The sequence below is a fragment of the Neofelis nebulosa genome, chromosome 4 (assembly GCF_028018385.1).
Source record: "Neofelis nebulosa isolate mNeoNeb1 chromosome 4, mNeoNeb1.pri, whole genome shotgun sequence".
NCBI classification, from domain to species: Eukaryota; Metazoa; Chordata; class Mammalia; order Carnivora; family Felidae; genus Neofelis; species Neofelis nebulosa.
Genome location: NC_080785.1, coordinates 167,602,283 through 167,629,275, shown reverse-complemented (window position 1 = coordinate 167,629,275; position 26,993 = coordinate 167,602,283). Strand labels below are relative to the sequence as shown.

The 26,993-nt window shown below is 57.4% G+C and overlaps 1 protein-coding gene across 5 annotated transcripts in view; it reads left to right on the top strand.

The window, feature by feature from the left end:
- Positions 1-2,285: 2,285 nt before the first annotated feature.
- Positions 2,286-26,993, top strand: part of CELF5 (CUGBP Elav-like family member 5) — a 47,796-nt gene continuing 23,088 nt past the window's right edge. Inside the window, exons 1-2 of one of the 5 annotated variants that reach the window (XM_058729011.1) lie at positions 2,286-2,680; positions 21,946-22,028. In XM_058729011.1, coding sequence (XP_058584994.1) covers positions 2,422-2,680; positions 21,946-22,028 — 342 coding nt within the window. In that variant the 5' untranslated portion in view covers positions 2,286-2,421. The remainder of the gene's footprint in view (positions 2,681-21,945; positions 22,029-26,993) is intronic. The other 4 variants (XM_058729005.1, XM_058729008.1, XM_058729004.1 and 1 more) reach the window with 4 other exon arrangements.

Genomic DNA, 26,993 nt, shown 5'->3' with positions numbered 1-26,993 from the left:
GTTGTGTGGATTAAATGAGTTTGTACATGTCGGACACCTAGCACAGAGCCTGGCACCTGGAGAGAGCTGTGTGGTTTATTAATAAACAATTAAATATATAGCATATTAGAATTAAGTTAAAATGGGTGCAGATGCTATGGAGGAAAAAGCAAGCCTGAGGAAGCGTGTGATGGGGGCCGCATGACTTTAGATACGGTGGAGAGAGAAGGTGATGAGGAATGAAAGAGTGAGCCATGCACCATCTGGGAGAGGGCACGCCAGAGGGCACAGCCTGTGCAAAGGCCCTGGGGCAGCACTGGGCCTGGCGCGTGGGAGGAACAGCCAGGAGGCCCATGTGGCTGCAGCAAAACGGGCAAGGGGGAGCGAGGGAGGAGGGAAAGGCAGGGAGGGGACGGGGCAGGTCCCGCAGGGCCTTGTGGGCTGTGGAGATGACTCTGCCTTTCATTTGGGGCCATCTTTGAAGCGTTTTAAGGCCGGGTGTCATGATGCCCATAGAGCACTCGGTCCAAATTTGTGTCACTGTCCTTTGAAATATTTTGAATCGTATGTGCACACACGGCAGGTATGAGGGGAACAAATGTTATTTGCTGTTTCTTCTTCTTTGTTTTACATCTTTGTTCTTTGGGGTCTTTGGTTTTGTTTTGGTGTTTGGTGTTGCGGAGTTTTTTGCTGCCAAAGCCCCGGAGGATGATGGCTGTTTCTACTCAGTAAGCTATCCACTTAAAGGTCCTGAACACAGTGCCTTGCCCATGGTAGTATCGAAGTGCTCCTCTTGGGATAAGTTCCGAGTAGTGCTGTTGCTGGGTCCTAGGGTAGCTCTATTTTTCGTTTTTTGAGGAACCTCCTCACCGTTTTCCAGAGTGGCCGCACCAGCTTGCATTCCCACCAGGAGTGCAGAAGAGATCCCCTTGGTCCGCATCCTCGCCAACATCGGCTGTTGCCTGAGTCGTTCATGTTGGCCACTCTGACCCGCGTGAGGTGGCATCTCAGTGTGGCTTTGATGTGTATTTCCCTGGTGAGGAGCGACGTGGGGCATCTTCTCATGTGCCTGTTGGCCATCCGGATGTCTTCTTTAGAGAAGTGTCTATGCATATTTTCTGCCCATTTCTTCACTGGATTATTTGTTCTTTGGGTGTGGAGTTTGGTGAGCTCTTTACAGATTTTGGATACTAGCCCTTTATCTGATATGTCGTTTGCAAATACACCCAGAGGACACAGGGGTGCTCATTCATAGGGGCACGTGCACCCCAGTGTTTACGGCAGCACTATCGACAATAGCCACAGTATGCAAAGAGCCCGAATGTCCATCAACAGGTGAATGGCTAAAGAAGATGTGGTGTATATTCTACAAGGGAATATTACTCAGCAAAGAAAAAGAACGAAATCTTGCCATGTGCGCAACGTGGATGGAACTGGAAGGTGTTCTGCTGAGCGCAATAAGTCGGTAAGAGAAAGGCAGATGTACGTTTGCCCTTATATGTGGAACTTGAGAAAGTTAGCAGGAGACCATGCGGGAGGGGAAGGGAAAAAAAACCAAACAAACAGACACGAACTGAGAGGGAGTCAAACCATAAGAGGCTCTTAAATACGGAGAACCAACTGAGGATTGATGGGGGAGAGGGGGCAGTGGGTGATGGGCATCGAGGAGGACACTGCTTGGGATGAGCACCGGATGCTGGATGTAAGTGATGACTCATGGGAATCTACTCCCAAAGCCTAGAGCACACCGTACGCATGGTATGTTAGCTGACTTGGCAATAATTTTATACATGTATATACAAATATAAATATATATAAGAATTTATATATATCAGCATTTTTAAAAATTCATATATGTGTGTATATACATCGATGCATCGATGCATCTATCCATATATGTACATATACATATATATGCGTGTATGTGTGTGTGTGTATATACAAAGTGTTCCTTTATGTTTTGCTGCCGGTATTATTACTTTAATTACTATTATTACGATACTCTTAACTATCACCGTCGTTACCGAGTTACGCGCTTACCAGCGCCGAGGACGGGGTAAACGCCCGGGAGGCACCCCACAGGACCGCGCGCCACCCTTGCGTTCTTCGTGTTGGTGGCGGTGGGTGCCGCGGGGGCCCCACCCCCCCACCCCGGCCGCCCTCGGTCCCCCCCGCCCGCACGGGGCGCGGGAGGCGCCGCCGCGTCGACGCGCGCTCCGGCCGCCAGGGGCCGCTGCGGAGCCGCCCTTTTGTGGTCCTGATGCTGGAGCGAGCGGGCGCGCGGAGGAGGAGGGAGGAGGGCGCGGGGACGGGGCGGGAGGGAGGCGGGAGGCGGCGTCCGTCGCTCCAGCTGCGAGTCCGCCCGCCGCCCGCCGCCCGCCGCCGCCGCCGCCGCCGCCGCCGCCGGCTCGGTCCCGCGCCCGCCGCCCGCCCGCGCCCGCCATGGCCCGCCTGACGGAGAGCGAGGCGCGCCGGCAGCAGCAGCAGCTCCTGCAGACGCGGCCCTCGCCCGTGGGCAGCAGCGGGCCCGAGCCCCCCGGGGGGCAGCCCGACGGCATGAAGGACCTGGACGCCATCAAGCTCTTCGTGGGCCAGATCCCGCGCAACCTGGACGAGAAGGACCTCAAGCCGCTCTTCGAGCAGTTCGGCCGCATCTACGAGCTCACGGTGCTCAAAGACCCCTACACGGGCATGCACAAAGGTGGGCGCCCCGGCCCCCTCCCCGCCCTCCGCTCTCCTCCCTCGGCCTCCCCACCCCACCTTCCGGCATCTTCTCTCCCCCAGCCCTCCCCTCCTCACCTCCTCCCTCCGCTCGCCGCCGCCACGGCATCATTGCTCTCCCCCTTTTCCACCTCCCCCTCCTCCCCCCTCTGGGGGTGCAGCTGACAGATTCGAGCTGGCCCCCTCCCCTCCTCCGCCCCCTCTCCCTCCCTCCCCACCTTCCGGCATCCTCTCTCTCTCTCTCTCTCTCTCTCTCCCTCTCCCTCTCTCTTTCCTTTTCTCTCCTCTCCCATCTCCCTCTACCTCCCATCCTCTCCCCCCCCCAGCATCCTTCTCTCTCTCTCTCTCTCTCTCTCTCTCTCTCTCTCTGCCTCTCCCTCCCATTCCCCCTGGACCCCCACCCCTTCCTCCCTCCCTCACCCACTCTTTCCTGCCCCTTTGCTGGAGGAGCTGCCCGGACCTCGCCACCCCTCCCTGCCCACCCCCTCATTCATTCGGCCTCCCCAGGCCCCGTCGGGGAAGTTTGCACCTCTGGACTCCATTGCTTTGGTCATTTTCACAAAGCCAGGCCAGCGGGGCAGGTCCGGCCAGCCGCAGGGGACACGGATGCCCAGGACCCCGGGCTAATCGGTAACTACAAAGAAAGCGGGGTGGGGGTATCAGGGAGCTGAGCCAGGCTAGTGGGGGGGGGGGCGCCAGCCTCCCCAGCCCTGGGTGGTTAAAATGCTATGGTTTGCCCTCCCCCCCCCCACCCCCGCCGCCCATCCTCTCTGTTTGGATCAGCATCCCCCCTCCATTTCTCTGCCCTCCCCCTCCCTGCCTCCACCTTTGGCTCAAGTTAAAACTGGCCTAGCCTGTTAGCAATGTGTTGAGGTCTGAGGCCAAAGACGATGAGCCTGGACCGTCCATCTGGCAGAGCCCAGATCCTAAGGTGGACGGGGGAGGCGTGGGCGACCCGGGAGCACAGTGGGGGAGGCAGGAGGGGTGGGGAGGCCTGCCCACCTCCCTCCCACCTGATTCTCCCTCAGATGGGATGCTGGGAGGAGGCGCCCAGGGACTGTGGCCCCAGCCCTGGGCTCAGATCATGGGCCCAGTGTCTGAATGACGGTGGCTTTGACGGCTCTCCCATCAGGTGTCGGTGACCGAGGGTGGGCACAGTGAAGGCTTTGTGCTGGACACCCCTGCCAGGACCCTGGAGGCTCCTTGGGGATGGAGCGGGGCTCATGACCTATTTCAGACCCCGTTGTCCCCCTTCTTCTCTGTGGCTGCCATGGGAAGCATGAATACATGCTTGTTGGATGGATGGATGGATGAATGAGTGAATGAATGAATGAATGAATGGGTGGATGATGGACCCGGGCAGGCCATAGGGAGAGTCTGGTGGGATGGACCCAGGGCCTGTCACTGTAGCTAGACCCTCCAGCTGGTATCCTAGGGGGAGGAAAGAAACCCCTCCCATCCCCCACCTCTTTTCAAATCCAACCATCACCAAAAAAAAAAAAAAAAAAAGGTGGGGGGAGCTTGGAAAATCGAATTCCTCTATGTGAACTAGGAGGGCAGAGGGCTCCCATTTGCCCATGAGTCAAGCTAAGGGGTCCATGGCTGCATGGAGGGCGCTTTGCACAAGCCCCCCGCCCCCGGTACGGCCGAAGGGCCCATTTCTAGAAAGATTCTGATGGGGGCTGGAGGGGGTGTCCACGTGCCCCCCCAAATGTTGGACTGATAGGCTGTTGGTGGGCTCTGAGTGAGGGAAGCTGATGGGGTGCAGGGGGTGCACACACCGGGTGGCCCTCCTCCCTTTGCTCATTTTTAAATCTCCCCTGGACACCCCCCCCCACCCCCACCAGGGGAAGGGACGGACTGTGGCTGGGTTTCCGCCTGGGCTGGAGCCTCAGTTTCCCCCACTGTCGGCAAAGCAGGGCCTCTTGAATGTCGGGTTATTTTTTTTCTGGCTGGGGATTGTTAGGCTTAGGGGCGTCTCGGGGTCTTTCCCAGAAGAGTGACAATTAGGCAGCCGGGTGTCTGTGACACCCAGCTCCCACCCTCCACTTCCCAGGGGCCCCCGGCTGCAGGGGGTGGGGAGGGGGACGTCTCCTCCCGCCCATCCTCCAACACCGGATCTCTCTCCTGACACCCCCTGTGCTGGGCCTGGCTGGGCCTCACCTGTGGGAGGGAGCTGGAGGTGAGGGGGTCTCAAGGGCCAGCAGCTAGGATGATGGCTCCGCTGTGTGACCTTTGGCCAGTGGCTGCCCCTCTCTGGGTCTCAGCCAAAGGGAGGCGGAGTGATGAATGGGAAGTACAGGGGGTGTTCAGGCGCCTCCTGCCAACACTTCCCTGGTTTCATTTCTGGGGAGCCAATGGGCACAGGATGCCTGCTGTTGGCGCTGGCTGAGAGCAGCGAGGGCTGGGGGTGTGGCCCCGGCGGGGGTGAGGGTGGGGGGAGAGATTCCCCCCCCAGCCCCAGAGCCTTCTGGGCTCCCGAATGCTAGGGGATCCCATGACATGACGACGGACACCAGGGGTGCTAAAAGGGACAGCAGCATGGGTCATCATCATCCCTGTCCTGACCATCATCTCATCCTTAACTGTCATACCTGGGGCCTGTTCAGTCCCCCACCGAAGGGATGGCCACTGGGGTGGGCTTGCGAGCATCAGTGCATTTCACATGGAAGGGAAACTGAGGCCGGGAGGGGTCAGTACTGGCTCCCAAACACCCACCAGAGCCTGGGCCCTCACTGTCTCCCACCTGTGTCCCCTCCAACCCAGGGAATACAAAAGTACATCTGTGTGATGGAGTGGTGACAGGTTCCCCCCCCCCAGGCCAAGAGTCGGCCCCCCCTCAAAGATGGTGTTGGGGAAGAAGGGGCTGTGGCATGAGGCACCCCGATGCCTGATGGCCTGTGGGGTCCCCGTGAGACCAAGTGACAGGTGGGAGGTCCAGCCGTGCCGGGGGAGGGGGAGGCTCTGGGACCTGAGTGTCGGGGTAGGGGGCAGGATGGGAAAGACAGGGTCCTCAGCAAGAGGGCAGGCCCTTGGGCGCTGGCTTGTTTTGTTTTTAAGATAAGGGATGGAGACAGACAGAGAAATGATTTAGAGACACAAGGAGAGACCACGAGAGACACAGCAAGAGCAGGAAAGGAGACAGACACACAGACAGAGAGGGAAACCGAGGCAAGTGGAGCCCCCCCCCCACCACACACACCCAGGGAGAGGCAGGGAGGGGGAGTCAGGGAGAGCCACGGAGAAGGGGGAGCAGGGAGGCTGCAAGGCCGCTTCCTCACTCAGACCAGAAAGGGAGCCCAGCCAGGAGCTCGGGCCGAACTGGGGGGCTCCCACCAGCCGGTGTCCCCATGTCCCCCCACCTGGCTCCGGCCAGGGGACAGCGCCCGCAGAGGGGGCCCACGGGGGTGCCTGGCATGGCCGGGCTGTCCCTCTCTCTCCCGATGGGGGCCGAAGGAGCGTCGGTGCCCACCCCGCCCGGGGCAGGCTCCCACGATAGGGCTCTAGGGCTCGGCAGCCACCGCCGCCGAGAGGCCCCCCATTTATGGTAATCACATATGCATTTGCATGTTAATGACAATATTTGTCTTAAAGCGGAGGTTGTGAGGGGGGCCGGTGCAGGTGGGGGGGCCGGGTGGAGGCCTGTGGTTTCCATGGGAGCCCCAGCTGCTCACTCCGCGGCAGGAGGGGAGGCTGGAGCACGCTGAGCTCTGAGGCGTGAGATTCCGAGGGTGACGCGCCAGCTCCAGGGAGACGGAGGGCTGCCTGGCGGGGGCACCGAGGGAGGAGTTGTGAGCACGGCGGGCGCGTGGGGGGTGCTGGGGGCCGGCCACCAGGGCCGGCTGCCTGACTCTGATCTGGGCGTGCCCCTCCCCGTGCCTCAGTTTCCCCAGCTGCCCGTTCTTCCCCGATTTAACAGGGGCCTTACAGGCCGTACATCATGCCTGCCCTCCTTCGGGCAGAGAGTGTTGACCAAGCACCTACTGTGTGCAGCGTTCATGGGGAGATGGGAATCCGTGCAACCAGGCATCCCTGTGGATTCACGATGGGTTGAACAAGACACGAGTGCATCTCCCCATATAACCAACATTCATTGAGCACTTGCTGTGTGCCAGGCGCCGTTCCAGACCCAGGATATGATGTTGGGCAACACAGATTACCCTCCCCTGCCCAGACCTGACCTGCCTTCAAAGCCCAGTCTGGTAGGAGGGACTCAGTGAGGAAGGAGGAGGTTAAAGGCATTGATGTTCAGGCTGCGATGGTGGGAACACAGCCCAGAGGAGCCCCTGCCCCTGCAGGTGTGGAGACCAGGAGGGCTTCCTGGAGGAGGTGGTCAGTATAAAAGAGCAGTTCTGAGCTTGGCATTGAGATGATCTGGTTTCTCTAGTCTTACTGGCAGACCGTGCTCTCGCCTACAGGGTCGGGAGACAGCGGGGCTTTCACGCTCAGAGCAGTGGGGAAGGGGAGGACCGCGAGCCGGGCACAGAGTACATGCTTGGTCAGGAGGAGTTGGGCTTATCGTGGGACTGGGCTGACGCCTACAGGGTGAGAAGGATCCGTTGGTGGGGACAGGTGTTCCTGGCACAGAGAAAAGCATGTGCAAAGGCCCAGAGCAGTGCTACCTCTGGAAACTTCTGGCGAGGGGGCTGGGGGGTTTGCCCTGGTGAGAAAGGAACAAAGGGTCTTGGGAGCCCCAGCGTCCCCTTCTGTTGTGGGACTTACCCGGGGGGCTCTTCTGAGAGGCTCTGGCACTTGGGGTGTCTGACACAGGCTCCCGTCTCTCTCTTTCGCCCTTGACATTGGCAGATGAAAGCCTGGCCATTAGGCAGGGCCATGCCTACTCGCCCATTCGTTCGTTCGGCCAACGCTTCCTGAAAGCCTTTTGGGGCCGCTACTGGGCACGAGAAATGAGAAGGTCTCTGATGGCAAGGCAGAGCTAGGCACTCGCACTCAGAATGAGTGGTCAGGGCTGGGTCGGAGGGAGGGAGGCAGGGTTGAGGGAACCGGACAGGAATCTGGGGCTCTGCCTGGGAACTCCGGCGGTGTGGACGAGGGGCTGTAGAACAGAGGCTTTGAAAGGAGAATAGGAGCCTGCCCGGTGAAGGAAGTGCTTCATTTGTTTATTCGCCGAAACAAGGACTGTGTTCCTGGCCCTGGGATGGGCATGGCTGTGAGTCAGCTAGGCAGACGTCCTCATGCATGTGGGCAGAGGGAGCTGGGTTTACAGAGGCCTGGAGGTGTGGAGGGCACACCTGGAGGAGGCAAGGAATTAGGTGGGACCTGGGAGGTGAAGCCAGAGGTGAAGCCAGAGGGTCAGCATGGGGTGAACCCCGGAGGGCCTGTGATCCCAGACTGAGGGCACTGGGGAGCCATGGAAGAATTTAGAGCAGGGGAGGAATTCAGACTTGGGTGGAAAGGGCGCTTCATGTCTGTTCACCTGCCATTACCAGCCCCTTTCCAGCCTCCCAGCCTCATTCAGGATATGCCTGCTTCTTACTCAGAAGGATGGAAAAAGAGGAAGCTTCCCCTTGGGGTGAGCCCACACTGTGGGGAAACTAGAAATGCAAAGAAGCAGACCTATGTTCTCAAGGGACCAAGTTCCCCTCCCTCACATGGATCACATGATGGGTTGGGGCTCAGAGAGGCGTAGCATTCAGCCCCAAGTCACACAGCAATATAGCTAGGTGTTCCACCTCCCAGACTGAGTCTTGACCCATTTGGGAAGAGGAGTAGAGGAGGCAGAGAAAGAGATGTGATTGTGGAGGTGAAGATTCAGGGTGAGAGCCATCAAGGGAGACTGGCTGTCCTTGGACTGAAGGCGACCAGTGCCAGAGGAAGGGGCTGCTGGGTTGGGAAGACACTGACCTGGCAATAGTCCTGTTGGCCTGGGGTCATGGGGATTTCACTGATATGTAAGCTCTGTGGGGGCAGGGACTGTGTCTTGTTTGTTATTTGGAAGTGGAACATGTGGAGGGATGAGGGCATGAGGGAATGAGAGGTTGGGGGGTGGGGATGGGGAATGGTTGGATATGGGAGGGTGGGCTGGTTACACTATGGACAGATAGATGGATAAGTGAGTAGATGGATGCAAGGATGGATGGATGGATGGATGGAGGGATGGAGGAATGGATGGAGGGATGGATGGGTGGAGGGATGGATGGGTGGATGGAAGGATGGATGGATGGATGGATGGATGGATGGATGGATGGATGGGTGGATGGATGGATGGAGGGAGGGAGGGAGGGATGGATGGGTGGATGGAGGGATGGATGGATGAAGGGATGGAGGGAGGGATGGATGGATGGATGGATGGAGGGATGGGTGGATGGGTGTATGGGTGGATGGATGGATTGATGGGTGGATGGAGGGATGGGTGGATGGATGGAAGGATGGAGGGATGGGTGGGTGGATGGAGGGAGGGATGGATGGAGGGATGAATGGATGGAGGGATGGAAAGATGAATGGATGGATGGATTGATGGGTGGATGGAGGGATGGGTTGATGGATGGATGGATGGAGGGAGGGAGGGATGGAGGGATGGAGGGATGGGTGGGTGGATGGGTGGGTGGATGGAGGGATGGGTGGGTGGATGGATGGAGGGATAGATGGATGGATGGAGGGAGGGAGGGAGGGATGAATAGATGGAAGGATGGGTGGATGGAGGGATGGATGGATGGGTGGATGGGTGAGTGGATGGGTGGATGGATGGAGGGATGGATGGGTGGAAGGATGGATGGAGGGATGGATGGAGGGAGGGAGGGATGGAGGGTGAGTGGATGGATGGATGGATGGATGGATGGATGGGTGGATGGTAGAGGGATGGATGAATCGATGGATGGATGGATAGATAAATGGATGGAGGGATGGAGGGATTGGTGGATGGATGGGTGGATGTATGTATGTATGTATGGATGGGTGGATGGATGGATGAGTGAATGGATGGATGGAGGGAGGGAGGGAAGGAGGGAGGGGTGGATGGATGGATGGATGGGTGGATGGAGGAATGGATGGGTGGATGGGTGGATGGATGGATGGATGAGTGAATGGATAGATGGAGGGAGGGAGGGAGGAATAGATGGGTGGATGGATGGATGGGTGGATGGATGGATGGTTGGATGGATAAGTGGATGGATGGAGGGAGGGAAGGAGGGAGGGGTGGATGGATGGATGGATGGATGAGTGGATGGATAGAGGGAGGGAGGGAGGGAGGGAGGGAGGGAGGGAGGGAGGGAGGGATGAATAGATAGATGGATGGAGGGATGGATGGATGGATGGGTGGATGGAGGGATGGACAGATGGACAGATGGATGGATGAAAGACGGAGGGATGGATGGGTGGATGGCTACGTTCCCAGCATTTGCCACCTTCCTCCACACGTGATGAAAGGGAATGACCCATCAGGTCTGTGGTCTCACAGGCTTGGTTTCTGTTCCTGTTTGTGTTTTTTTTTTTTCTTCTTCTCTGTGATCCTGAACAAGCCACCTCATCTTTTCTGAGTCTTGGCTTCTCATTTGTAGAAGAGAAGGAATATTGAAAGCTGTCTTCCAGAGTAGTTGCAGAAATTGGAGTTCACTTACATAATGTGATTAATGCACGTACTCTGAGTGATGTCCTTCATGTTGCAGGTGTCCTCAGTACGTGGTCAGGTAGTCAGATAGCAATTGTTTTCCATATCTCTGTTATGTGCCAGGCGCTGACCCGGGGTCTAGGGACACAAACCCTTCCAGGGGAGAGGGGAACTGATAATAAATTGGGTAACAAACAAGTAAGATTTAGATTGGATTGAGTTGCCGTGAAGAAAATAAAAGTAAGATGTGTGTTGGAAGGTGATAGCTTGGGTGGCCAAAGATGGCCTCTCTGAGCAGGTGACCTGAATGACAGATGAGAAAGCTGTGATTCTGAAGCCAAGGGAAAGGCATTCCAGGAGAGGAAACAGCACATGCAAAGGCCCTGAGGTCGGAATGAGTTTGACCTGTGAGAGGAACAGTGAGGAGGCCTGTGTGGCTGGAGCACAGAGGGCAAGGGGAGAGAGGAAAGAGGGAGGGCAGAGAGGACACAGGGTAGGTCGCTCAGGGTCTCCTGCGTCTTGGAGAGGATCGTGGGTTTTACTCCGAGTGAGGTGAGAGCCCTGGAAGGCAGTGGGCAGGGAAAGGACAGCATCCCATACGGAGCTCAGAATCTGGAGAACATGGACTCTGGGTTCTCCGTTTTCTCGATGGGGAAGCTAAGGCACAGAGCGTCCTAGAGTGTGGGATGGAGCTTCCTTCCGTCATGGCTGCACCCCGTCCCTCTGAGGGGCTCCTGAGGACGGCAAACTGCCTGGAGGTGTGGCCAGCGCTAGGGGAGAGACTCCTTGTCCCTGACCCTCTGCAGATGACGCCCCCCCCCCCCGCCGTGGCTGGGGGCCCTAGAGCAACCTCATGCACAGTGAGAGACAGAGGCTCAGAGAGGGGGGAAGACCTCCCCCAGGACACACGGCAAATTCGTCGCGTGCCGGAAGGGACCTGGCATCATCTAGAGCGACCCGAGGCGGATGGCTGGGGCTGGGGCTCATTTCTTCACCCACCTACTTGCCCCCTCTCTCCACTATTTCCTGAGTCCTGCTACATTCAGGATGGAAACCTGGCGTGTGTCCATAGGGAGTGCAGTGCTCTGAGCGGTGGACAGGATGTCTGCGCTGGCCTGGACGGACAGACGGACGGAGGTGATGGGTGGCGGGGGGGGGGGGGCAGAGAGGGCGTCCTGGGGCTGAGGGTGCAGGAACCACACGCAGGAAGCGCAGTGAGGTGCCTCTCGGCGCATCGGGGTGGCTGTTGTAAAACAAAACAGAAGACGAGTAGAGTATCCTCAGGACTCGCGCAGGAGTCGGAGCCCTCGAGCGAGCGTGGCCGGGGGTGGGGAGGGGGAAGGGGCAGCGCTGAGGGAGACGTCTGGCGGTTCCTCAGGAACCTTCACGCGGAGTCGCCGTGTGACCCGACCGTTCCACTTCTGAGGACAGATCCGAAGAATTGAAAGTCTCCGAGAGCTGTTTGCACGCCCGTGTTCACAGCAGCACCAAAGTGGGAACGCCCCGAGTGTCCCCTGGTGGATAAGTCAGTACACACGGTGTGGTCCATCCGCACGCCGGAATGTGACCCAGCCTCAGGGAGGGAGGACGTCCTCCCGCCTGCCGCCGCGTGGACGGACCTGGAGGTCACTGTGCGCGGTGACAGGAGCCGGACACAGAAGGACGCGTCCCGCGTGACCCCACTCCTAGAGGCGTCCCGTCCACAGAGACAGAGAGCAGGCGGTGGGAGCCAGGGGTGGGGCAGGGGGCGGGGAGTCCATGCTTCATGGGGACACAGTCTCCGTCTGGGGACATGGAAAGTTCTGGAGACGGGTGGTGGGGGCGGCTGCACGACAGCGTGAGCGTGCCTGCTGCCAGTGCACGGAGAGACGGTTGAGGTGGCACATTTTACGTTATGTATATTCTACCGCAATTTGGGGACACAGCCCCATCCCCGCCCTGGCCGCCCCTCCTCCCTCTCGCCCCCTCGCTCACTCTGCTGCAGCCACACGGGCCTCCTGGCTGCTCCTCAGGTCGGTCCTTCCCCAGGGCCTTTGCATCAGCTGTCTCTGCTACCTGGAATGCTGTTCCCCCAAATCTCTGCAGAGTTCACTCTCTCACTTCCTTCAGGTCTTGGCTCAGATGTCACCTACTTGGTGAATGTTCCTCTTCCCCCAGATACTCACATGCCTCCTTCCTCCTGCCTTTCAACCTTCACCTTCTCAGTGCCGCCTCCCTGCAGAAATGATTTATAATCACAGCCACCCTCCAGCACTCCAAGCCCCTCTTCCCTGCTTTCCTTTTTTTCCTGTGAAAATGAAGACTCCTCATAGGTTTTGTGTTTATGCTATTTGTTTTTCCCTTTCCCCCCTCCCCCCTGCCTTAGAGTGAATACAGCATGGGGGTGGAGGCTTTTTGCCTTTTGTGTCCACCTCTGTGTCCCCAGGGCCTAGAACAGTGCCTGGGACACAGCAGGTGGGTGGGTGAACAGATGGATGGACAAGTGAGTGGGTGAGTGGGTGGGTGGATGGATGGATGGATGGACAGGTGGATGGGTGAATTGATGTGTGGATAGGTGGCTGGACAGGCGAGTAGATAAATGGATGGAAAACAGATGACGGGATGGACAGGTGGAGGGATAGACGGATGGACAGGTGAATGGGTGGACAGGCGGATGGACAGGTGGATGGGTGGGTGGTTTGTGGATGGATCCGTGGTGCAGCAATGGTGAGAGTCTGTGGGAGGAGTCAAGACGGCTGGGGGCAGGAGACTGAGGGTGTGTCCAGACGAGGCCTGAGAAGCCCCCATGTGTAAGTCTGGGGCAGAGGAGGTTTCAGCAGTGGAGGCTAAGGAGCCCGGCCAGGGAGGCAGAAGGTCACCCCAGAGATGATGCGCTGGGGTGAGGGGTCCAGGGGTGTGAGCCATGCGCATGAAGTCATGCCCTCTGCACAGGAGCCAGTGGGTTTGTAAGTGAGGGGAGGGGCGATGAATACGGGAGAGGCTGTCCGCCCCACTGTTCTTAGCAAAGTGGGGACAGTCTGGGGCTAAGAGGTTGGGGGGAGGAGAGAAGGTGTGGGGGGCAGGTGGTGGCTGAAGGGTGGCCCCACAGCACAAGGAGATGTCTTCCGTAATCCGCAGTGGAGGCTCAGAGAGGTTAAGTGACCCAAGATCACACAGCAGAGGGGGGCATCGGGCAGGGTTTGAGCCCATCTTTAGCCGCTAGATCCCAGAGCCAAGGTTAAAGGCCAAGAAGGTGGGCCGCCTGGCATGCAGGGGGCTTGGGAGCAAAGGGATTCGCCCTGTTGTGGTGCGGTCCTTGTTGGCGATCAGAGACGAACAAGGGGGTCTTTCCTGCATCTGTTTCCACAGTACAGCTGGCACATAATAGGTGTTCAGGAAATATTGAATTGGCCCCGTGCTGGGCGTGGGGGAGGAAAGGGGAAGGATAAAAAGGGTTCGAATGTCGCTGCCCTCAGAGAGATTGTCTCCATGTGAGCAGGTCAGTTTGAAAACACATCCATTCAGTCCACAAGTATTCATTGAGCGCCTACTGTGTACCTGGCACTATTTAGGTCCTGGGAACCCTGGGGGGGAAAAAAACATGAAAAACTGACTGTCCTTGTGGACAGGACATTTCAGTGGGCTGGGGGAGGCGGGGAGACAGAAATAAATATAATACAGGTAACCTCTGCTCCTGGAAAGTCCGTATTATGCTACTCCCTCTGCTCTCATGAAAGGCCTACATGAGTACCTTTTTTGGTAACCGAAAGAAATCTGAAGGAGATTTTTGCTTTTATGAAAAAAGGCAAAACGCTAAAACAGCACCCAACGCTGGCTTTGCACTCGGGGAAGGCTTATGGAGGCAGTGCGAGCCCCCAGCAGCGAGGGCAGCCCCACGGAGCGCCTTCCCCGGGACCACACTCGGGCATGCCTGCAGCCGGAGCTCTGAACTGTGTCTGCAAGCGTCTGGGCCTTGCCTCGTTTAATTCTGTGCCTCCATTAGCAAGATGTGTCCTAACCTATCAGAAGAGCCTAAGAGAGGCCAATTCGGGGGTCTGGGAATCTTCAAAAGTTTTCCACATAAACCAGTGGTAATTGCTTCTTTGCTTTATGCCATTTGGGGTTACGGAAAGTTTCACAGGAACGCTCTGCTTTTGGATGGCGAGGGAAACCTGTATGCGGCACGTAAGGGCCCTGGAAAAACAGAGCAGGGTGAGCGGATGGTTGAGGGCCGTCACTTTAAACAGGGTGCTTAAGGAGCCTTCACTAAGGAGGTGACATCTGAGCCAAGACTTGAAGGAAGGGAGTGAACCGTGCAGAGATCTGGCAGAGTGCATTCTGGAGCAGCCCATGCAAAGGTCCTGGGGCAGGACTGGGCCTGGAGTGTTGGAGGAACAGAGGAGGCATGTGTGGCTGGGAAAGAGTGAACGAGGGGGAGAGAGGAGTAGGGGAGGGCAGGTCCTGCTTGGGGGCCACGGAGAGGACTGAGGCTTTTACCCCCAGGGAGGTGGGAGCCCCTGAAGGCTGGGGGCAGAGGAATGCTCACGGGCGCCCTCTTGTGGCCCCCGGGGCAGGGCTGATTTGTTGGGGGTGGGGTGCGAAGACGGTGGCGGCAGCGAGGGGGGACCCGGGATCGGAGGGGACCGCAGCTCCAGGAGGGCGTGGATGGGCACTGGACCAGCCTGGAGGCCGTGAGCTGCCCCCAAGTGCTTGCTGCGCACACAGCGCGCTGGGCGCAGTGCTGGGCTCTGGGGACACGTCTGTGGCCTGCACGCTTGGTTCCCACCCGCAGGGAGCTCCCTGTCCCGTGGGGAGAATGACTCCGGACAGGATAGGCGGTGAGCGCCCGGCACAGGCTCGGGAAGAGCTGTAGAGCCGCCGCGTGCGGGGCAGGGGTGGGGGAGGGGAGATGCCGAGCGTGGGGTGCAGGGGAGGGGGACAGGGTGCAGCCAGGCGCGTGGCCATGGCCGGTCCCCAGACCTGGCCAGCTCCGCGCAAGTGACAGAAATCCCAGATTGACCCACGTAAATGACGACCATGAACAGTAAGAAGGAAAAAAACAACAACAATTTCTGTTGTTCTATTTCATTTGCAAACAAATTTTTCTTTAGGCCCCTTAAGGCCTCTTTCCTGCACTCTGGGATTTTCTGAAACTCAAAAGCTCTTTCCCACCTCCCCCTGCCCCCCAGCTGCAAACCCTGAGTCTGGGTTCAGCTGAAGGGCTTGTTTCTGATTTGCTGTGTGACCTCAGAAAAGCACTAAGCCTCTCTGAGCCTGGGTTCACGCATCTGCAACACGGGATAAAAATAATTGCCAGCGGGAGTGAGGATTCCAGCTAAGGGGTGGGGGGTGGGGGGTCTGACCCAGGACTTGGCTCTGTGTGCTGGTGGCACTTCCTTGCTGGGCCTTTTGGGGGATTTTTAGTCAGTCCCTGGGGGGAGAGGGGGATCCTTCCCCTGATGCCCCCCAGACCTCCAGGTGGATCTGGGACCCACCTCATTACCTCATCTCCAGATCCTTAATTACATCTGCACAGTCCCTTTTTCCAAGTTGGGTCCCACGCACAGGGTGTGGAATGCACACGTGACTTTTCCGGGGGACAAGACAATCCACGACACCCTCCCAGGGACGGCCAGGGCGTCCGAGCCCTGCCTGGAGTGTCCCGTCCGTCTTTCCTCTCTGCCCCGCCTGGCCCGGGCTCAGTCTTTGCCCTGCCCCATGTTGCCCTCGGCTCTGCCCCCCCCCCTTGACTTCTGTCCTGTGCTCTAGTCCTCCCTCTATGCTGACCACACATGGCGGTGCGTCGATGTGCCTCTTCCCAGCCTGGGAGCTGTCAGCGTCACCCATTAGGGCATTGTCCCCAGAGCACAGAAGGAGCAGAGACGGGTTGCAATGGAGGGACCATACAGCCACCTTTGCTCCCTTCCTCAGAGACGGCATTTCCAAGGCCGGAGAGAGGAGTGTCCTTGTGGGCTGGGGAAAGAGCCCTGTGCAAGGGGGTCATGCGGGTATGGGCTCAAGTCCTAGCTGTGTCGCTACCTGTGGGTGACCTGGGCCACTGTGGCCCTCCGACTTTTCGTCTGTAAGTTGGGCACTGTTCTTGAAGGCTCTGTGGAGTTACCCCAGGGCCCCACGTTTGGGCGGCCTGTATCTTTAAGTAGCCCCCTACTGATTCAGTCTATCTGGATACAAACAGTCGGTGTCTACACTAGATTGTCGGTAGAGTACGATTGTCTTTTCGTAGATGCTCTTAAGGCCACCTTTGTCTTAAAACATGAAAGGCTTCGACTTTCAGGGACGATGGCAGGATGGGGTGCCCCTGTGGTTCCACACCCTGGGGATCAAAGCCTCCAAGCACAGTGGATGGCAGGGAGGCCCATGATGTCATATTCCAGCCCCTCCCCCCCCCCCCCCCCCCCCCCCCGCCTCCCGGGTTCAAATCCCGCCTCTGGCCCCGATGCGATGTAACTAACCTCAGGCGCATTCCTCACTAGGTGCTGTCTCAGTTCCCTACCTGTGAAACGGGGATAATAATGAATACAATCATGCCATTCTCTTGGGCTAGTCTGAGGATTCAAAGGGTTGCAATGGGTGGGGAGCCCCTGCAAGATTCCTGGTGCTCGGGGGGACATCGACTCTTGTCATTATTACAGGTTTGAGCCATGAGATCGCCAAAGGCTCAGAACTGAGAGCAGAGAGCAGGGGATCTCAGCATGAGCAGGGATTCTCAGTAGTCTCTGGCAAGGAGGTTTCCTGTCTGGGGAGCTACTGGTGCTTACCTCCAGAGATGGGGAACTCCCTCCTTTGCCAAAGGAGCCGTGATGAGAAAGATCTAGTTATTAGGAAACTTTCATATATACGGTGATTCTCTCGATTTGGCCTCTGCTCTGCCCTTGGGCCTAGAGAGATCTGCAGGCCTTGACCCCACCCCCCAGATCAACCCTGGCCCAGGCTTTGAAAATGCATGTGGGTGTGAAGGGATGGTCAAGAGCCAAGCATTCTGGGAAGAACGCGGGGCTTGGCCAGCGTGGGAGGGAGCTGCTGGACACAAGACCCGGCCCCCTTGTCATTGATGAGGCCGGTGGGGGGGGGGGAGGGGTGGCCAGGGCTGGAATTGAGATGAGAGGTTCATCCAGCGTAGGCTTTGCATGGGCTGTGACTTCTGTCAGAAGGTCCCTCTGGGACTAGGATGTAACAGTTGAAATGGGGCTCATGGCATTTGATCCAGCGTTGGATCCTGGCACTATCTTAAAGTTCCTTTCACGGAGAGGCAGGTCAGGTGCCTGTGACCCTCCCCTAGGCCTTGGGGAAAATTTTAGAAAAGATGCGAGCTCGAGGCAGTGCACCCCAGTGGTTAGCACAGCCCATGGGGCCTGGATATTCCATTCCCCATCTGTGTGACCTTGGGCAAGTCACACCCCCACTCTGTGCCCTGGCCCCTCATCTGCAGAATAGGACAATACTAGCAGCTACTTTGTGGGTTTGTTGTAAGGACTAAGTAGTCGCTATGGAGTACAAGCCTCTTCGGATTAGAAGTCAGTGAGCTTTATTAACATCACTACCAAGTCTGTGCTGACTGGGGATTGTATTAGTTTGCGAGCGCTGCAGAAACAACCTAGCACAAACCAGGGGGCTTCAAAAACAGAAACGTGTTTGCTCACCTCCCCGGAGGCCAGAAGTGTGCGATCAAGGTGTTGGTTGAGTTGGTTCCTTCTGAGACTAAAGGAGAATCTGGTCCAGGTTAACTAATTTCATCGGCAATGACTCAATTTCCAAAATGGGTCTTATTCTGAGGTCCTGGGGAGTTAGGACAGCAACATATGAGTTTTGGGGAGGGGAATACAATTCAGCCCTAATAAGAACTGGAAATCAAGGCTGTATTTAGCCAGAAAGGGGTAAACATCACACATTTTCACCAACCAGAACAGAGAAAGAGGCCAGGAGAGAGCGGGTCAAAAGAACAGGGAAGCGTTTCAGCACCGAGGACAGCGGCACGCAATCTGGTTTGCGTCCCTCTGGCTGCAAACCTTCCAGACCCACAGGCTCATGGCCTTGAAGGTTGCTCGGGGGTCCCACCCTCCCCTCCCAGGACCAGCACACTCCATGTTCTGCAAATGAGGCCCCACGGGCAAGAGAGGACCCAAGGAGGAAGGGTTTTGCCTCTATTTGACATCTCCCTGCAGTCCAATTTCTTTCTGGCTGTGCCTAATTTCTCTCAGGCCCTAGGCTAGTTGTCTTAGCGCCTCTCCTTTCCCGGAAGACCTTGGGGGATTAAATTCAGAAAATAGAAACACCAAAAAAGGAGTAGAAAGACCAGCCACGGGCTGGGAGAAGATGTGTGTGCATCAGATGTAACCATAAAAGAATACAAAGTATTCTTTATTTACACACCACATAAAGAACTCCTACAAAGCCACAAGGTGCCCAACTTTATTAATAACTATAGCAATGTATGTTCCAATCTCAATGAAATACAATGATACACCCACCATAATGACTCACATCTAAAAGGCTGGCAAAACCAAGGGTTGGGGAAAACAAAGCATAAATACTGTCAGACCCGCTGGTTGGAGAATGCTCTGGTACAACCCACTTTGGCAAACTGTTTGAAAGAATCGATTAAAGCCAAACATAAGCCTACCTTGTTACCAGCAATTCCATTTCCGGATATGCCTTTGCGCATCAGAGTACCTGTGCAAGAACGCTCCACAGCACATTTATTCATGATAGCCTTTAACAGCGGGCAGCCCCGACGCCCATCCACAAGAGAATGGATAGCTTTGCTGTATATTCACAGGGCAAAACACTACAAGCCAGGAAAAGGAATTAACCCCCTGATACACGCAACCACCTGTCGTGGAGTGGCAGAAGCTAGATACAAAGTGTACATATGCTATGATTCCATTTATATAAGTTCAGAGGCAGGAAGCGCTCAGCTACACTGATTAGTGACCCCCCTCCCCCCCCGCCGGCAGGGAACCATAATGAAGAACAGTGACGTGATTATCACAAGAGCTAGGTAGCAGTGACTTCTGGGGGAGATAGTCATGGGATGGGAGCACCCGGGCTTCTGGGAGCGTCTGTGTTCTATTCCTCAACCTGGAAAATGGTTACGTGATTTTATAATTATAAAATTATTATATGTTACGTGATTTATAATCTAAGTTCTGCACTTTTTTGGCATATATATATATTTTTTTTAATGTTTGTTTTTGAGAGAAAGAGAGAGAGAGAGAGAGAGCGCGCACAAGTGGGGGAGGGGCAGAGAGAGAGGGAGACACAGAAGCCGAAACAGGCTCCAGGCTCCGAGCTGTCAGCACAGAGCCCGACATGGGGCTCGATCTCACGAGCTGTGAGATCATGACCTGAATCGAAGTCAGGAGCTCAACCGACTGAGCCACCCAGGCGCCCCACGGGAGGGGGGTTGTTTTTAATATATCTCCATTACAATTTTTTTTTATTGTGGGTAAAATACACATAAGATTAAATTCGCTGTCTTAACCGTGTCTAAGTGCACAGCTCAGGGGCATCAGGCATGCTCACACTGTTGTGTAACCATCCCCAACATCCGTCTCTGGAATTTCTCATTTCCCCAAATGGAAACTGGCTCCCTGAAGCACGGGCTCCCCGCCCCCTGCCCCACCCCTGGCTCCCACCGTCTACTCTCTGTCTCTGGGGACGGGACTCCTGTAGGGACCCCCTGTGAGTGGGACCAGACAGTCCTTGTCCTTCTGTGTCTGGCCTATTACGCTGAGCGTAATAACATCCTTCAAGGTTCATCCACGTTGCAGCGGGGGTCAGAATTCCTCGCTTTTTAAGGCAGAATAATATTCCAGCGTATGGATGGACCCCATTGTGTTTTCCGTTCATCTGTTGATGGACACTTGGGTGGTGCCGCCTTTTGGCCGTTGTGAATAATGCTGCTGTGAATATGCGTAATATCTGTTTGAAATATCTGTCAAGTCCCTGCTTTCAATTCTTTTGGGTAGAGACGCAGACGTGCAGTTGCTGGGGTCCTACGATAATTCTGTTTAACTTTTCTGAGGAACGCCAAACCGGGGGCTGCAACATTTTACGTGCTCACCGCAAATGGTTTTTATACGCTAGAAAGCCCTGCTCCCCAGGGCACCAGAGGACCCCTCGGGCCTGAGGCAGACCCCTCCCCAGCCACCGGCCCAGCCGGTGGGAATGGCAGCGTGGTGACCACATCCCAGAAGGAAGGACGCAGCCTTAATTAGCTCCTGCCTGGAGCACAACTGGGCTCCACGGGGCTGTTCCCAGGGGCTCTGCACAGGGGGCCCTAGGGGTCGGAGGAGGCAGAGAGGCTCCGGGGGGGAGCTGGGGGTGGTGGGCGCAGGGTCCACGGCGCCAGAGCAGACGACGATGGTCTCGTTTCCCACGCAGTGCACGCGAGGTCCACAGAGGTTAGAGGCAGAGTCCAGGGCTGAGGCCCGGCTCCCTGGGTCCATCTCAGGGGACCTGACACCTGCCTGCATCCCACACCCCGCCTCAGGCAGACCTCTTTCAAAACACCATTGATCTATCTCATCAGTCTTTCTCTGGGGGCCTCTCTCCGTCTCTCTCTGTGTCTCTGGTCTCTGCAGTTCTCACGCCTCGCACCCCTCCGCAGCCCCCACCCGGCCCAGGACGGCGTCCAACCAATCACACCCTCGCTCTGGACCACTTCGGGGAGGGCCCGCCCCCTGTCCTCTCCTGATTGGCTCCGCCGCACCACGCCCCCTCTAGCCCCGCCCCCGCCCCTGACCCATCCTTGTGCGCTCTGGAACCATCCTCTCGGAGCGGAGCGGGGAAACTGAGGCCCGGAGAGGGGCGGCGCCCGGCCCAAGGCCACGAAGCAGGTGCGTGGCAGAGCCGCTGTGCTCCTCCTCCCAGTCCTGGAGCACCTTTTGCATCCTTGGGGCACCGTCCTCCCCGGGCAGCCGCGGCCTCGCTGCCCCACCGGCCCTCACCCCGCGCTCTGCCTATCTGTTCATCTGGCGTCGGACGCGGATTTAATTAGCAGCTACTCTCCTCTCCCCTTCCCTAGCTCACCGAGGGGGAGGGGCGGCTGGACCACGGCTATTGTCCTCCCCCCCCCCCCCCAATACCGTTGGCTCCCATGTCCTGTTTATTTTGGGCTTGTAGTAAAAAAGAACATAAAATCTACCTCAATTTTTCCTTCTTTTCCCATTTTTTTAAAAATGTGGTTAAATACAATTAAATTCACCCTCCTCACCCTTTCCAAGCGCACAGCTCAGCGGCATCAGGCGCACTCACACTGTCGTGCAGCCGCCCCCACCACCCGTCTCCAGAACTTTCCATCTCCCCAGACTGAGGCTCTGTCCCCATGAAGCACGGACTCCCCCGCCCTGGCTCCCACCATCCACTGTCTGTCCCTGTGGACGGGACTCCTCTGGGGAGCCCCTGTGCGTGGGGTCACGCGGGACGTGTCCTTCTGAGTCCGGCTCCTGTCACCGCATAGTGTCCTCGGGGTCCATCCACGTGGTGCCAGGTGGCAGGACGTCCTTCCTTTTCAAAGCGGAATGATATTCCAGGGTGTGGACGGACCACATTGTGTTCGTTTATCCATTGGTGGACACTTGACTCCCTTCCCCTTTTGGCCGTTGGGATTAATGCTGCTGTGAACTTGGGTCTGCGATCTCCTTTTCTCTTAACGCCCCCATTTGTCTCCCTTCCAGGCTGTGCCTTTCTCACCTACTGTGCCAGGGACTCCGCCATCAAAGCTCAGACTGCCCTGCACGAACAGAAGACCTTGCCCGGGGTGAGTCCTGGGTGCTGTCTGGGGTGTGGGGATGGAGGGGACGCTCTCACCCTGGGGAAGGCTGAGGCCCTGCCTGGGGTCAGCGGTGAGGCCCACGTGCCTCTGGACTCAGAAAGAGGGATAAGGTGCAGAGGGGCAGAAACGACCAGAGAGAGCATCTATCGAGTGCCTACTGCCTGCCACGTTCCCTGCTTCACACCAGAGTGGTTGTGTGTGGTTGTGCCGGTTGCACACGGCACAGAGGCCCGGCCCAGCGTGCAAGTGTCATTGTGCCGAGACCTGAAGGACGAGGAGGCATTAGCAGAGAAAGGGAACAGCATGTGCAGAAGCCTTGAGGCAGGATTGTGCCTGGCACGTTGCAGGAACAGCAAGGGGGCCTGTGCGGCTGGAGCAGAGTGAGCGAGGGAGCCAGGGGGAGGAGGGGAGGGCAGCGAGGGGACGGGGCAAGTCCTAAGGGTCTTAAGGGCCTCCAGGAGGAGCTTGGATGCTGCCTGCTTCTCCATATGAAAAGGAAAGGGATTTTCTTATCCCTCATCCTTACAAGCAAATAGAGCTACGGCCCCTTGACGAAGGGGGTGTTTGGGCAGCTTTTCCACCCCCAGGGGAGGCTGGCCCAGGCTCCGTCTCCGCTGGCTCTCTCTTGTCAGCCCTGCCTTCTTGGGGTGGGCAAGAAGCCCCTGTCCCCAGTGCAGGCAGGGTGGTCTGCCTGAGCCAGCTGAGCCCGGTCCCCAGGCAGCGTCTGTTCTTGGAAATCGAAGGAAGCACAGTGAGACCCCCGGCATCCCATGGGCTCTGGGGCGTTCACCCTTCCTTCTGGGACTCTCGTGGACTCTTCAGCATCAGGGACATCTGGGGGCTGCTTGGGTGACATCTGCAGACACACGTGCTGGGAATTTGGGTGAAACAGGGCTGGTTGGGTGCACCTGCCGGGAACATGCCATCATGGCATGGGTTGACTTGGGTCTGAACAAGCACCAGAAATGGCCCAGGGGCTGGCCTCAACCTCATAGTCAAGAACAAAGTGCCCCTTTTTGGGTGAAGACAAGAGGGGTGGAGGAGATGTGGCAGCAAGCAGTCCTTGCTGGGCAGCAGTGAGCCAGTGACTTAACCTCTCTGATCTTCAGCACTGGAAGAGTATAACGGGGTGGGGTGGGGGGAGGACACTATAGAGAAGGGGGTCACGGAAGGCTTCACGGAGGAGGTGACATCCAAGAAGAGAATTCACAGTTCTCCCTCCATTGGACCTTCTGCCATCACCTCCCCGAACCAACTGGGGACTGGAGGGCAGGTGCATCCGTGCAGGCTGGCCCCTGGGGGCACAGTGGAGTTTCTGTGGACCCCATTAGTTATCTCCTGTGGCCTAACAATTATTCCACAACCTGGTGGCTTCAAACAGCCAGCATTAGTGGTCCCAGTGGCCGGGGGGCCGGAATTAGGGAATGGGTCTGCCGCACGGTCGTGGCTCAGAGTCTCTCCTGACTGTGACTCAGGGATCCGCCTCTGTGCTGGCCCCTGGGGCAGCCGTGGACAAGAGGCCTCAGTGCCTCTCAAGGGGGACAACTTGAGCAGCCTCACAGCATGGCGGCCGGCTTCCCCCAGGGCGCAAGGAGGGCACCACCTCGCGCCTCGTCTTGGAGCGACACACTGTCTGTCACGCTCCCCTTGGCAGGAACCTCTGGGGGCACTGGGCACCTAGAGGAAGAAACCCGTTTTGTAGTGGATTTGTCCAAGGTCGAGCAGCCAGCAAACGGCAGAATGGGGACTTGACGGCCGACCCTGTGTGGGCGCCCAGCCCTTCCGTGTCCGGTGGACCGTTTTTTGGCGCGTGGCACCAGGTTCTGGCTGGGGGCTCTGTACCATCAGTCCGGAGAAATCCATACCCACCTGGAGATCTGCTAAGATTTCTAGCAGTGCCCCCAGCTCAGTCCTTCTTAGCTCTCTTCTGCTCCCATTTTACTGATGGAATCACTGAGAGCCAAAGCCAGCCTCCCTCTCCACCGCCTGAGGCCCTGGGGGCCTGGGAAGCAGCGCCCTGTGTGTTGGGGGCCCAAGCTGGGCTCTGGGCTCCATCAGCAGCCGGGAGGGAAGCCAGAAGAAGGCGGGGGGGGGTCTCTCCCCAGAGTGGGGGGCCCTCGAGTCCTCAACACCCATGGGTTCACTCAACAGACATTTACTGAGCACCTGAACGAACAACCCAATGAAAGGACTTCCGGTGGTGAGGACACCACGGAGCCCAGAGGTGACGGGGGCGGGGGGGGGGGGACTTTCAGAGCGATTTTCAGACTCAGGATGGGGGTTCTGTTTCGACAGGGAGCTCAGGGACCTTCTCTGAGCATCAGGGGCCAGAGGGACCGCAGGGAGCTGTGGTCGTTCGGGCAAGCGGCTCGGGCAGGGACAGCGGAGGTAGAGATGGGGAGTTCGGGATGCTTTTGGAGCAAAGCTTTCCGGGTCGGAGTGAACGGGGGGGGGGGGGCGGGTTAGTGACCCGGGGCCACTGTAACAAAGCGCCATGCACTGGGGAGCTGAAAGCGACAGAAATTTATGCTGTCACACTTCTGGGAGCCAGAAGTCTGAAAGCGACGTGGCAGGAGGGCCATGCTGTGGGGAACTCTGTTCCACGTCTCTCCAGCTCCCGGTGGCTCTCCAGCTTGTGGACGCATCACCCCAATCTCTGCCTCTGTGGCCACGTGGCCGCCCTCTGTGTTGATACGTCTCCCCTCCCCCTCTGCCTTTCTTTCTCTTATAAGGACACCTGTCGATGGGTCTAGGGCTCACCCTAAACCTCATCTCGAGATCCGTGACTTAATCACATCTGTAAGGACACCTTTTCCAGATTCACAGGTTCTGGGGGTTAGGACTTGGACATATTTCAGGGAAGTCCCCGTTCAACCCACTCTGACGGGCGAGCACAAAATGAGCAGCGAATGTGTGGCGGCCGGGACAGCATCGCGGTGGCTCTAGGTGGGGGGAGCCGGGGCCCCTCACTGGTGACTTTGTGCGGCAAACAAGGCGGCTTCTCGGAGGAGAGGGCATTTGAGCCACGCCGTGTCTCGAGAGGTGGGGAAGATTGTGGCAGATGGAGACAGGGGTGGCGTGGGGACGGCGTGGGCCGAGCCGGGAGGTAGGAATGTGCCAGGCGAGCTGCTGAGTGCGGGAGACACAGCGGAGCCTCCGCTGTCTCGTGGAGGAGTTTACGTTAGGTCAGAGGAGGGGTCTCAGCCCGGGGGGCGATTCTGCCCCCGAGGGACCCTGAGTGATGTCTGGGGACACTTGTGATTGTCATAACTGGGAGATGCTCCTGGCATCCACTGATCAGGAGAATAAGGAGCAGCGAAGGTTCCAGAGCAGTGCGCCTTGGTCTAGAACGCGAGCCACATCTAACATTTAAATGTTTCCACGAGGGGGCGCCTGGGTGGCTCAGTCAGTTAAGCGTCCGACTTCAGCTCAGGTCGTGATCTCAAGGTCCGTGAGTTCGAGCCCCGCGTCGGGCTCCGTGCTGACGGCTCGGAGCCTGGAGCCTGCTTCGGTTTCTGTGTCTCCCTCTCTCTCTTCCCCTCCCCCGCTCATGCTCTGTCTCTCTCTTTCTCTCTCTCAAAAATCAATAAACGTTAAAAAATGTTTTAAACTTAAACCACTACACGTGGCTAGTGGCTACCACATTGGACAGCCCAAGTCTAGAATGTTCTTTTTAAAAAACATTTATTTATTTTTGGGAGAAAGAGCGAGCACAGCAAGGGAGGGGCAGAGAGAGAGAAGTCGACACAGAAGCCGAAGCAGGCTCCAGGCTCCCAGCTGTCAGCACAGAGCCTGACGCGGGGCTCGGACCCACAAACTGTGAGATCATGACCCGAGCTGATCATGATTGGACGCTCAACCGACTGAGCCATCCAGGTGCCCCTAGAATGTTCTAGGTCAGGGAACAACTACTGTGTTAGGCAGCAGATGTAGAATGTTCTAGACTGGGGGTCACCTCCTGTATGGGAGCGTTCAGACTTAGAATATCCTAGATTAGGAGTCAGCCACTGTTTTGGATAGCACAGATGTAGAATGTTCTAGACCAGGGATCAGCTACCACGTTAGACAGGGCATTCTAGACCTAGAATGTTCTCGACCCAGCAACATGATGCAATGTCATCGTATGTCTAGACTGTGGAGTCTGGGGGTCTCTTTGTGATACGGGCTCGTGGTTGGGGGGGAGGGAGGATCTCTAGCAGTCCCCAGAAACCATGCCTGTCGTGTCCCCACGCCTGAGCCCCTGTCTTCCTGTTGGAGGAGTCACCATCCTGACTTTCACGGTAACCAACCCCTGTTTTTCCTCACGTTCTTCGTGCTGATAAATATATCTCTAGAAGACCGGGTAACCTTTTCCCGTTTCGCTTTTTACCTAAAGCGACTGGAATCATATTATATGTAGTCTTTACCACCTGCATTTTTTTCTGTCACTGTGCTGCTGCTGAGATCCAGTGTCCCCTGTCGGCACCAGGTGTCTCAGTGGCTGGTGCTTTTTCGTGGCCGTGTAGTATTCCACAGCGGGCCCACACAACTTGCCACTGTCCTGTGGGTGGGCCGTTACCGACCGGAGAGATCTCTACCTTCGAGAGAGATCCTGCCCGTGCTTTGTCTCTGATGGACACGTGCCGCGTCTCCTTTGGGCGCCGACTCGGGAGTTCGGACCCCCGAGGACCTAGGCCTGCGGCCTCTGTGGCCGACACCCCCCCTGCCAAGCCACGAAGGGGGTTGACTTGCGGGTGAACCTCCTCCCCCCAGGGCAGTGGTACCGGCAGCCTTTCAGAGCCAGAGCTGACGCCTCTTCCGCGGGTTGCAGGAAGAGTGACGGGGAGGGTGGGGCGGCGCCGGGTCCTGCGCTGGGTCTGTGCTCCGCCCCCCCCCCCCCCCCCCCCGCCACGCTGCCGCTTCTGCAGCAGACGGGTTCCCGTGTCGCGTGTGACAGCGGTGTCCGTGGGG